General features: G+C 40.9%; 1 protein-coding gene across 2 annotated transcripts in view; it reads right to left on the bottom strand.

The window, feature by feature from the left end:
* CUNH1orf185 (chromosome unknown C1orf185 homolog) overlaps nt 1-10,831 on the bottom strand; it is a 20,647-nt gene extending 9,816 nt beyond the window's left edge. Inside the window, exons 1-2 of one of the 2 annotated variants that reach the window (XM_028788205.1) lie at nt 10,753-10,831; nt 5,631-5,736 (exon numbers count right to left, since the gene is read on the bottom strand). In XM_028788205.1, coding sequence (XP_028644038.1) covers nt 5,631-5,736; nt 10,753-10,768 — 122 coding nt within the window. In that variant the 5' untranslated portion in view covers nt 10,769-10,831. The other variant, XM_028788207.1, reaches the window with a different exon arrangement.
* Between the last annotated feature and the right edge of the window lie 2,065 nt (nt 10,832-12,896).

Below are 12,896 nucleotides of genomic sequence, written 5' to 3'. Positions count from 1 at the left end.
CTTCCTTCCTTCCTTCCTTCCTTCCTTCCTTCCTTCCTTCCTTCCTTTCTTCCTTTCTTCCTTTCTTCCTTTCGTTTTTGTTTTTTTCAAGACAGGGTTCCTCTATGTAGCCCTGGCTGTCCTGGAACTCACTCTGTAGACCAGGCTACCCTCGAACTCTCGAACTCAGAAATCCGCCTGCCCCTGCCTCCCAAGTGCTGGGATTAAAGGCGTGCGCCACCACTGCCCGGCTGCCCTCATTGTTTCTTAAAAGCTCATTCTTATGGTGGTGTTAACATCTACTTCTGTGGATATTTATAAACAGTTGAGGCATCCAGCCATGTAGACAGAACAACTACTGGATTCTTAAACTTTCCACTAGGTCACAGCCATCATTGGAATAGTCAGACCAGAGCCTATGAGCTGCTCTAATAAATCCTATGCATATATGTGTATATATATACACAATCTTTCAGTTGTTTCCTCTAGAGAATTCTAACTAATACAACAAGAATGGCAGGCAATGGGACATTTTTCTTTCTTTCTTTCTTTCTTTCTTTCTTTCTTTCTTTCTTTCTTTCTTTCTTTCTTTCTTTTTTTGGTTTTTCAAGACAGGGTTTCTCTGTATAGCCCTGGCTGTCCTGGAACTCACTCTGTAGACCAGGCTGGCCTCGAACTCAGAAATCCCCCTGCCTCTGCCTCCCAAGTGCTGGGATTAAAGGCATGCGCCACCACAGCCTGGCAACATTTTTCAATGATACAAAGAAAGCTGTCAAAGCCACAAAAAGACACAGAGGAGAGCTGGGCACAGTGACTCACACCTGTAAGCCAGAGCCGGGAGCTGAGGCAGGAGAGGGCAACCTGTGCTAGCTAGTGAGTTTTAGCCAGTTCAACTACACAGTTAAGGCCTGCCTAAGAAAAAGTCTAGGCGCCTTTAATCCCAGCACTTGGGAGGCAGAGGCAGGTGGATTTCTGAGTTCGAGAGTTCGAGGGTAGCCTGGTCTACAGAGTGAGTTTCAGGACAGCCAGGGCTACACAGAGAAACCCTGTCTCGAAAAACCAAAAACAAAACAAAACAAAAAAGCCCCAAGAGATAGACAATATGACCACAGAAAGTATGTGCCAATGAGGAAAGTCACCAGACACTGTGTGTGGGTTGGTATAAAGGGAGGCAATCTGGCTAGACAGGTCAGTGAAGGGTTTCCTGAAGAAAAGGTGGTTGAATTAGGTTGCTGAAAAATAAGATTGTGTAAAATTTAGTAGAAAGGGGGAGATGTGGGAGGGATGTTATTCTAGAAGGATGGAATATCAAACACAAAGAGTTCCACCATGTAGGAGGAACACAGAAAGCAAGACAGAAAGTAGGTCATGGGATGGAGTGTGCAGATCACGTGGGACATTAAAAGATATGGCACCTGGCTTTATCCCCAAACCAATGGGAAGTCCTTTGAAAAACAGTGGTCACAGAAGAGAAGAATGGGGTGATCTGAGGGGGTTTGCATTTGGAAAATGTATGGCTGAGGTGTGGTGAAGAGAGTAAACAAGCTTACCCCTGGTGGCAGGGGTCAGCTATGAACCGTTGCAGTAGTCCACGTGAAGGACAAGGACTTGGAGAGGGTGGCAGCGGTGCTTAATGAGTTAAAATTGATGTGAGTGATTTAGGAGGAAAAAGTAGAATTGGTGATCGTTCAAGTGTGTTAGGGAAAAGGAAGAGGGTGCTGCCAAGTGTGTCGTCTACATTGAGAAGAAAAACACTCCTTTGACTTCTGTTCTGACTTGTATCTAAAATGTTACCCACAAACTCATGCTGTGATCATGTGCTGCCTAGATGACAGTGCTGCCTGGGGGAGGTGAGACCTGTAGGAGGTAGAGTTTGATAGCTTTCTTCTTTCCCATCCACAGTGCTGTGAGGAGCCTCTGCCACACATTCCTGAATCTATGAATGTGGCCACGTCTTTGTCCCTGTGACAGACTGAAATTTCCTGAAACCAGAAGCCAAAACAAGTCTTTCCTCCCTTAGGTTATGGTGTCAAATATTTTAGTCACTGTGCTATAAAAGCACCTAATAAAATTCTATGTGCTCCTCTAGCTGCTATTCCCTTTACCAGTTTTACACACGCACACGCACACACGCACACACACACACAGGCATACTCCTCTTGAGAGAGACAGCTATTACTTTCTCCATCTTCTCACATCTCATTGTTCTCAAGGATCGGTCTCCAAACCTATCATCGAACCAGCATTTCATGAAGGTTAAATGACCTCCATCTCCCCAAATCAAAGCCACCTCTCTGTCCTCTTCTTCCTCAACTTCAGACTTCAGTAGAACTGGCTCTCACCACCTTCTTGTAACATTTCTCACCCAGTTCTATGACTTTAGATTCACTACACCTTATCTTCCATTCTGGCTTCTCAGGTCACACTGACACAGCCAACTGTAACATCCATTGTGGACTTTAAGTAGGCTTTTAAACTCACACTGAACACACAACTTCTAGTTTATCGTCTCTCCCTCCAAATTGATCACCATTAAGATAATTTTCCCATCTCAGAAAATGGCACAACCTCTCAGCTGCTCGTGATAAAGTCCTAGGTGTCAGCCTTAGTCCTGTCACCTCTGTCTTCTCTCCTGACTTAATGTGCTCTTTCTATCAAGTCCACACTGTACCTGTAAGACATCACAGGTCCAGCTCCTACTTTTCATTTCCTCTGATCACACTAGTTCAAAACATCCTCCCCTCTCTCCGTGGATGAAAGCTAGGCTTCTCACTTGCCTGTCTCCTTTCTAGTTGCTCCATTAAAGCCAGGCTTCACAGAGAAACATCTTTTGGAATATCAGCCAGAACGGACATACCTTCTTATTAGGAGTGAACACTCACTATTATCAGCAGTCTCTTAAAATGTGCTGGGTGTTGTTGGCACATCCTAGCACTTGGCAGAAGCAGGAGGATCACTGTGGGTTCAAAGCTAGCCTGGTCTACATAGTGAGTTACAGCTGAGTCATGGCAACACAGTAAAACTCCATCTAAACAAACAAACAAACAAACAAACAAAAGGAACCATGTGATCTAACAAGTCTCTCTTAGATATTTACCTAGCAGGAAAACTGACTGTCATTGCTCCTTTTTTTCTTTCTTTCCTTTGTTTTTAAAGGAGACAGCCTCAAATTCACTATGTACTGCTGACCAGCCTTCAACTTCTGCCTCATCCTCCCAAGTGTCAAGAGAAATGAATTAATGAATTCTCTTTTTTTTTTTAATCCTTTTTTTTTTTTTTGGTTTTTTTTTTTGAGACAGTGTTTCTCTGTGTAGCCCTGGCTGTCCTGGAACTCACTCTGTAGACCAGGCTGGCCTCGAACAAAATGAATTATCATATTCAATTTTTTTTGAGGTAGTCTCAATATGTAGCTCAGGCTAACCAGGCCTCTTCATCCTCTTGCCATAGCCTCCCAAGTATTACAAAAACATGCCATCAAGCCTGGTTATAGTCTTTAAGTTGGGTATAATATTGCTTGTACTACATGGTGCTAAATCTAGATGAAACTATATATAAAGCAGTTAGAGCAGTGCCTAGCATATCATAAATACTCAGTATCCGAATGAGAAAGCTATTCTCATTTAAACACCTCACAATGGCACAAAAAAATAAAATCAATTCCCTATAATATAATGCCTACTAATTCCTATGGACTCTTCAATTTCATAATTATTTTTCTCTCTACTAATTATTGACATTGAACTTTCTGATAACTGGATAATGCCATGATCATGCCCCCTTTTGGAGTCTTGGTATTTGTTACCCCTTCAGCTTAGAAAGCTTTTTTTTTTTTTAAAAAAAATGTATTTATAAACTTTTTATTTAGTGTATGTGTGTGCATGTATCGTGGAGTGCAATGCACAAACGGTAGTCAGAGAACAATCCATGGGTGTCATGGTGTCATTTCTCTCCTTTCACCAAGGTGCCGTGGTGAGGGCCATTATGTGCAAGGCCATTTTGTTGGCCCTTAGGAAATTTTACACAAGGCATTTAAGAAGACTTATTCTTTTAACTCTAGTCTCAGACTGAACAGAGTCCTTGTACAGTCCTTCCTTGTCTACTTGTGTTTGCCCATCATCTGTTTCCTGTCAAGTCCAGGAGACAAGAACATTTGCTGCCTTGTTCCCAGTTGTATCCTCAATTCTAATAACAGTAGAAGATAGCCAACAAATACTTTCCTTTATTATTCATGTTTTATTGTGCATTTATTAAATATTTGCTGAAATAATGAACAAATGAATACTTCTAACTTGTACATGGTGGAGAGAGAGCTGCTGAGGCTTGAGCCCACTGGGAGAAAATGTGAGAAGGTAGACTTAGAATTTCTATTTTTGAAAATACCAGAATGCAAATTCTGAGCAGATTAAGTAAATAGAAACACAAAATTTTAGAGTTGAAAAGAAGGGGTCAGACAAACCCCGACACTATTGCTGATGCCAAGAAGTGCTTGCTCACAGGAGTCTGCTGGTATGGCTGTTTCCTGAGAGGCTCTGACAGCACCTGACCAATATAGATGCAGATACTCACAGTCATCCACCAGACTGAGCCTGGAGACTTCGATGGAAGAGCTAGGGGAAGGACTGAAGGAGCTAAAGGAGATTGCAATCCCATAGGAAGAACAATATCAACTAACTGGATCACCCACAGCTCCCAGGTACTAAACCACCAACCAATGAGTATACATGGAGGGAGCCATGGCTCCAGATACATATGTAGCAGAGGATGGCCTTATCTGACAGCCATAGGAGGGGAGGTCCTTAGTCCTGTGGAGGCTTGATGCCCCAGTTTAGGGAGATGCTAAAGCGGTGAGGTGGGAGTAGGTGGGTGGGTGGAGAAGCACCCTCATGGGAGCAAAGGGGAGAGAGGATGGTATGGAAGGGTTGTGGAGGGGAAACTGGGGAAGGGGAATATCATCTGAAATGTAAACAAATAAAATGATTTTTTAAAAAAATTAAAAAAGAAAAGAAGGTGTCAACTGATCTTTTGTGTGTTTCTGGAGGGAGAGCACTTTTAGACCATGTTGGAAGATTTTGTCAGTTCTCTTAACTGGCTCCTAAAGAAAGGGGGGTCTCCCTTCAGTCATGCCTTAACCTCCAAACTGGAAGGTAACCCTTAATTTCTAGCATTAGATTACAACCAGATCCATGTCTTCCATGTAAAATAGGATTTGTTATTCCTCAGGTTTTCAACACACAGACTGCCGTTATCTCTCTAGCTCAGCAGTTCTCAACCTGTGGGTTGTGCCCTCTCCCCATTAGGGGTCACACGACCCTTTCACAGAGGTCACATATCAGATATCCTGCATATCAGATATTTACATTACAATTCATAAAGCAGCAACATTACAGTTTTGAAGTAGCAATGGAAACGACTATGGTTGAGGGCCACCACAGCATGAGGAACTGTGAAAGGGTCACAGCATTAGGAAGGGTGAGAACCACTGATCCAACCTTCTTACACAGAAAGCCTTTCCAACCAAATGGTCTCCAACCAAACCCTAGATTATAGAATTAATTCTATCATAGTTATTTAAGTTTAACAGTTATTGAAAAAAGCCTTTCATTGAATTTTTAATAACAAAAACACAGACAAACTTTCTAATAAAGCCTTACCTTCGCTTACAAATCAGGAACCACAAAGCAGATGCCAAAGCAAAGAATCCAATTCCCAGACTAACAGCACCAGCAGCCAGAAAATAGGTTAAGTGACTAAAGAAACCTATAGAAATACATGGTAAAAGATCATTTCATGCACGTCTTTACTCACTAGGTAAGTTAATGATGTAATGTTTACAATGAGATAACATGTGACATTAAGACTGACCAAGAAACTGAGGAGCCTGAATTTTAGTCCTATACTGTCCAAATAAATGGGAAGACCCAGAGTTAGAGAACAATACAGGACACATCATAAATAGAATTGGGAAAGCCCATAGGGATCTCACTTTAGAGACAGCAAAATTGAAGACCATGTAAAAGCAGTAACAGAACCAAAGCTGTGCAGTAATTCATGCCAGGGTTCTGATTTTGTCCTTTTCTTTTTCTTTCTTTTCTTTCTTTTTTTTTTTTTTTTTGCTAGCAAACATCTCAATGTATTTATAAAAAAAATAAGACTTAAGAAATTATGATGTAAGTAGAGTGAACTCTGATATGCAAGCATAAGGCAAACTGCAGAAAGCTTTCATAGACCAACCTAGGTATCTAACAACAGAGGGGTGTGTGTGTGTGTGTGTGTGTGTGTGTGTGTGTGTGTGTGTAGTCACAAACACTCAGGGAAGCTTTTCTAAGGCATTAAGATGAGAAAAGCTATGCTATATACAGGAAAATGGATGCGAATGGAGATGGGTCAGAAAGACAAACATCGTGCTTTCTCGTATTCATGGCTCCTGTGTATGGAGACACAAAATCATGTATATAGAAGTGAAGCTATCTAGGGGGACAGAGGAACTAATGGGGGGGGGAATGACAAAAAGAGGGTGGAGAGCCCTGGGGAGTATGCTCAACAAGCAATATTTACTCACATGGTAATTTTAGATTTCATTTTTGTTTTATGTGTATAGGTGTTTTGCCTGCATGTGTGTCTGTGGACCACCTGAGTGCCTTGAGCTTGCAAAGGCAAGAAGGCAGTGTTGGATCCCCTGGAACTAGGATGGTTGTGAGCCCCCATGTGGGTACTAGGGATCAAATCTAGGTCCTTGAGAAGAGCAGTCAGTGCTCTTGATTGCTAAGCCACCTCTCTGCTCCCGTTATTTGTGTGTTTGTTTGTTTCAAAAGACTTCTTTAGCTGGGCAGTGGTGGCACACGCCTTTAATCTCAGTACTTGGGAGGCAGAGGCAGACGTATTTCTGAATTTGAGACTCGCCTGGCCTACAGAGTGAGTTCCAGGACAGCCAGGGCTACACAGAGAAACCCTGTCTCGAAAAAACAAAACAAACAAACAAACAAACAAACACCCTCCCCTTCCCCCACTAAGAGACTTCTTTAGTACCATGGGTTTTTTTTGTTTGTTTTTTAATTTTCTAAGTGATTTCTAGCTTCAAGATAGTACCCCTCATATTGTAACTTACTGAGTTTGAAAATATCTACATTCAGCCAGGCATTGGTGGTGCACACCTTTAATCCCAGCACTGAGGAGGAAGTGGCTGGAGGATTTCTGTGAGTTGGAGGCCAGCCTGGTCTACAAAGTGAGTTCCAGAACAGCCAGGGATATACAGAGAAAACCTGTCTCAAAAAGCAAGCAAACAAAACAAAACAAAACAAAACAAAACAAAAACAAATCTACATTCTAGAATTTTTTTTTTTAAAGATTTATTTATTTTATTGTGAGTACACTGTAGCTGTCTTCAGACACACCAGAAGAGGGCATCAGATCACATTACAGATGGTTGTGAGCCACCATGTGGTTGCTGGGAATTGAACTCAGGACCTCTGGAAGAGCAGTCAGTGCTCTTAACCACTGAGCCATCTCTCCAGCCCCCCATTCTAGAATTATTGATATGGAAATTTTACTATAAGGCTATTTATCAAAGTGATATTTTAGACACAAAAAGACTATAAATGGCCCAAATTAGAAAGTTATTAAATAAGTTACATGTGAGCAGTAGTGTTAAATTTGAGTGCAGACTTCCTCAGTATCAGCACTGTAGAGCTTTTGGATTACACACTTTTTTTTTAAAAAAAAAGATACTTCTTAGCTGGGCGGTGGTAGTGCACACTTTTAATCCCAGCATGAGAGAGGCTGAGGCAAATGGAACTCTGTGAGTTCAAGGCCAGCCTGGTCTACAGAGAGAATTCCAGGACCCTGACACAAACAAATAAGCAAACAAACAAACAAACAAGCAAACAAGAGGAAGATATTTCTTGTGGACTGGAGAGGTGGTCCAGTTGTGAGAAGTACTTGCTGCCCTTCCAGAAGACCTGAGTTGGCTCCCAGGACTCTCACCAGGCAGCCCACACTGTCTGCAACTCCAGTTCTCAAGGAACTCACACATCTGGATCTGCCACACCTCTGCAGATTCCTGTCCTCACATGCACATGCTCTCAAATAGACACACACACGTCTAGATAGAAAAATAAACATAAACCTTTAAACATATTATTTCTTTTAAGGCATGCTATTAATCCCAGAACTCAGGAGGCAGAGGCAGGCCAATCTCTGTGAGTTTGAGACCAGTCTGCTTTACATGGTGCAGACTAGGAAATCCAAGGTTATACAGGGAGACACTGTCTCGAAAAAATAAAATAAAAAAATTTTAAATCTAGATTTCTTTTTTTTTTGGTTTTTCGAGACAGGGTTTCTCTGTGTAGTCCTGGCTGTCCTGCAACTCACTCTGTAGACCAGGCTACCCTCGAACTCTCGAACTCAGAAATCCGCCTGCCTCTGCCTCCTAAGTGCTGGGATTAAAGGCGTGCACCACCACCGCCCTACTCTAGATTTCCTTCTTTATTACTTTCTCTTTCTTTTGGTAATGGGGTTCTCAAAGAATAAATTAAAATATTATAATTAAAATAAAAATGAATAAGAAGTAGTTTTAATGTACTGAAAATGACGATAACATCAGAAACTTTAAAAAGTGAGGAAATGCCCATATGGCCAATAATCATGAATAAACCTTATTAATTATAAATGTAGTATGAATTAAACCACAAATAAAATGTCATGAACACTACATCCAATATATTAAGGGGAAAATGAAAAAGACAAAATATGGACTGTTGACAAGGGACTAGGAATCTGAAGTCACTTCCACTGCTTTGGGAATACTTTTGGGAGCAGCTCTGGGAAAGTGGCTCCATTATAGCCAGGCATATGGATACTCTACAGTTCAGCAATTCAACCAATGACACGTGCAACTCAAGTCCACATACATGTTAATGAAACATGTAGCAGAGGGTTTACAGAAGTGTGGTTTGAGGCAGCTCACTATTTGAAAAATGCACAAAAGCCCATCAGAGGTTGAATGAATAATTTTAAAAGCAGATTCTACAACCATGTATAACAAGATGTACAATGAGTGGGAAAAGAGCGAACTATAACCAAGTATAACAAGATAAATTCCACAGATAAAATGTTGGGCAAAAGCAGACATCCAACACAGATATCAAGGGAATTATAGGTAATGCTGAATATGTTGTTTCTTGTCTTAGGTATAGACACATGTGCAGACATGTATACTGAGACTTCAGCAACCCCAGCACATGATACTTAGCAATACATCAAATTTATGACAGTCATTATCTCTGGGTGAACAGGACTATGGTAGAAATACAAACTGACTTAATGTTCCATCCTTAAGATACAAGGCTAAGATGACAAAAAAACAAACAAAAAAACAAAAAAAACAAAAAACCGCTCGTTTTGGAGATTGTGTGGGTATTTGTTTTTGTCCTTTTTTTCTACTTCATTCTTTTGAATTTTCCCTACTATTCAAACATTGTAAAAAATAGTGTTCTAAATTTTGAAACAAAAAAAAGAAGAAAAATGAAAAACAAATAAGGAAAACCATCAATGGGCTGTCACGGGGCACAGGCTTATAGAAACTTTTCTATATTATCCAATTCTTCCAGTGCTAGAGTACCTGCCTCACATAAGCCCTGGGGTAGTCTCTAGCAACAGAAAAAAAAATCAAGACTCAGGGAAAGAATAACAGAATCAACAATCTTATATTATCATATTAAAAATTAACGTATAAAAATGAAGAACACACAAAAGTTGAAATAAAAAGATGCTGCCAATAATGAACGCTAATATATTTAAAGCTTACTTAAAATAATGAATACCTGAAAAGTGATTTCTAAAAGTGAGTCAAGAAGTGACAGAGCTTCCTGTGGTGACAGTGCCCCAACCAACAGTGACTGCTCCTAAGACCTGCAGGACTTTCTGCAAGAGATGTGTGTAGTACCAGCCCCACAAAGCAACACAGTACAAGAAGAGCAAGGATTCTTAGCAATACATCAAATTAAATTCTTAGCAATACAGGGAAAGGCATTATGATTGGAAACAGAATGGCTATAATGGCAGACTAACATTGTTTCTGTGAAAAGGGTAAACCTACTGAGAAGATTGTGCTGAGCCTAACTACAGATCTAAGTGAGCACTGGCTAGTAAGACAGAGCATTGAGAGATTCCAGCACTGTAAACAGAAGTGATAAGAGAAAGGGCTTTGTCATGCAGTTCTAAGTTGAATTTGTTATGAAGACAGTAAAATCACAAGCTTTTACTCAAATTATAAAGAAAGGAGATTAAAAAGAAAGGCAGAGAAGGGGGAGGGAGGGAGGGAGGGAGAAAGAGAAAGAGAAGAAAGAGAAGAAGCAAGGGCCGGGCAGTGGTGGCGCACACCTTTAATCCCAGCACTTGGGAGGCAGAGGCAGGCGGATTTCTGAGTTCGAGGCCAGCCTGGTCTACAGAGTGAGTTCCAGGACAGCTCAAAAAACAAACAAAGAAACAAACAAAAAAGAGAAGAAGGAAGGAAGGAAGAGAGAGAGAGAGAGAGGGAGAGAGAGAGAGAGAGAGAGAAAGAGAACCAAGGGAACTCAAATTCATTACATTGAATCAGCAATTACAAAAATTTTCCCCCAAAGACATTGGTGGTCCCCAAAATGTTACAATTTCTACTGTATACCCATGATGCTAGCTAGCATTCCTTAGCTTATACAAGTTCTTCCAGAGAAGAGAAAGATTTCTGGCTGTTCCTCCAAACACATTTTCTTCTTTGTAGGCAAAACACTGTCTCACCATTAGATGAAGCCATGTGACGGAGTTCTGACCAATGGAATCTGAGAGTAATGATGTCATAAAGGCCTTCTGAAGTTCTTTCTTCCAGACTGTGGGAGGATGAAGGTGATCCCCAAGGAAACTGTGGAAGTCGCAGGTTGATGGCATCAATCTACGGCATCTAATCAACATCATAGAAAATTCATCCTCACAAGAGCTCACATTCTTTGTAAGGGTGTGTCCTGTATTTTCCAACATGAGAAACAATTGGAAACTAGTAAACTTGGAAATGATACATTTTGAAACAACACCCTGACAACAAGAAATCACGGGGAGATACAGAAAAATATTTTTAATGGGATTAATGAAATATCATGTCAAGGTTTGTGAGGTACCATGCAAGCAATACTCGGGGACTTGAATTGACGTTTTTCCCTCCCCTATAAGGGAGAAACTCACTAGATGTCTAAAATTATTGATGCCAAGCATAGTGGCTCATACCTTAAATCTTAGAACATGAGAGGCAGAGGTAGGTGGATCTTTCTGTGTTCAAGGCCAGTCTGGTCTACATAGTAAGTTCTAGGACAACTAGGTCTACATTGAGAGGCACTGTCACAAAACAAACAAAATGTTGCTCCATTAGTACAGATTTCTTGAAAAGATCAAAGTTTTATTCTTAGTGAATTATAGCTCTAGATTCCATAGTCTAAAAGCTCATGTGAAAGAGGCTCTAAAAATAAATCATGGTTTCTCTCCTACTTCTGCTTTGTCTGTTGTTTGGGGTTTTGTTTGTTGTTTGTTTCCCTTTTTTTTTCTTTTCTGCATAGTATTTCTGTGTAGTCCTAGCATAGAACTCAGAGATCTGATTCTGTTTGTTTCCACAGTGTTTTTAATGTGAATGAACTCACATGAATTATAGAGACATTTAATGAGCTCCTTCTGCTGGTCACTGTGAATATTCTTTCTTGATAATGTGTTCAATGCCATCTACCTACTGTTTCTAATTTTAGAACTATTTATCTCATACTTTCAAATATGCCTTTGCTATTAGTCTTTTGTTTGTTCGTTGTTTGTTTGTTTGAGACAGTCTCACTGTGAAGTTCTAGTTGGCCTGCAACTTACTATGTAGACTAGGGTGGCCTCTAAATCACAGAGATCCACTTGATGTCCACTTGACTTTGACTCAAGAGTGCTGGGATTAAAGGTGTTTGCCATCACCCTTGGTTAGAATTTTTTTTAATTAAAAAATTGTATGTGGATATATGTGAGCCAGAATGTACGTATGTATACCATGTGTGTGCAGATGTCTACAAGCCAGAAGAGGGTGTCAGATCCCCTGGAGCTAGAGTTACAGGTGGTTGGGAGCCACAGGCAGGGTGTAGATATAGGGAATCAAACCCAGGTTCTCTTGCAAGAACAGCAAGTGTCTTACCTCTGAGCATCTCTCCAGCCCCCAGTTTTTATGAATCATATAGTTACATTGACTGGGTAAAAATTTAGCCTCATACAGTACAAGGAAATATTTGAACCTTCCTTTTTTTTTTTTTTGGTTTTTTGAGACAGGGTTTCTCTGTGTAGCCCTGGCTGTCCTGGAGCTTACTCTGTAGACCAGGCTGGCCTCAAACTCAGAAATCCGCCTGCCTCTGCCTCCCAAGTGCTGGGCTTAAAGGCGTGCGCCACCACCGCCCGGCTTGAACCTTCCTTCTTAAAGTCATTCTTCAATAACTTGAGACAGCCTTTGCCTGAACTTATAGGCGGCACTAAGATTTTTATTGGGAATGTACTTTCCCAGTTTACCAAATTGTTCCTCAGTAGAGTTCTTCATGAAAAATGATTTTTTTTTCAACAAGAAGAATGTGTTGGCTGGACATTATGGTCCAGGCCTTTAGTCCTAGCACTTGGGAGGCAGAGGTAGTCAGGCTTCTGTGAGTTCAAGGCCAGCCTTGTCTACATAGTGAGTTCCAGGTGAGTCAGGACTACATAGTGAAACCCTGTCTCTAACCGAAGAGGAGGAGGAGGAGGAAAAGGAGGAGAGGGAGGAGGAGGAGGAGGAAGAAGAAGAGGAGGAGGAAAAGGTTGACATGTTTCCTTTCACATTTTGCTTTGTAGAAGGCTAAGAGTTAAGTTTTACTTTAAAAATCATTTATTATGTAGACTTTTCTATT

Source organism: Grammomys surdaster, unplaced genomic scaffold (genome assembly GCF_004785775.1).
Source record: "Grammomys surdaster isolate TR1022 unplaced genomic scaffold, NIH_TR_1.0 100, whole genome shotgun sequence".
Lineage (NCBI taxonomy): Eukaryota > Metazoa > Chordata > Mammalia > Rodentia > Muridae > Grammomys > Grammomys surdaster.
Note: the sequence above shows the minus strand (reverse complement) of the source record. Positions and strands in the feature narration are given on the sequence as shown.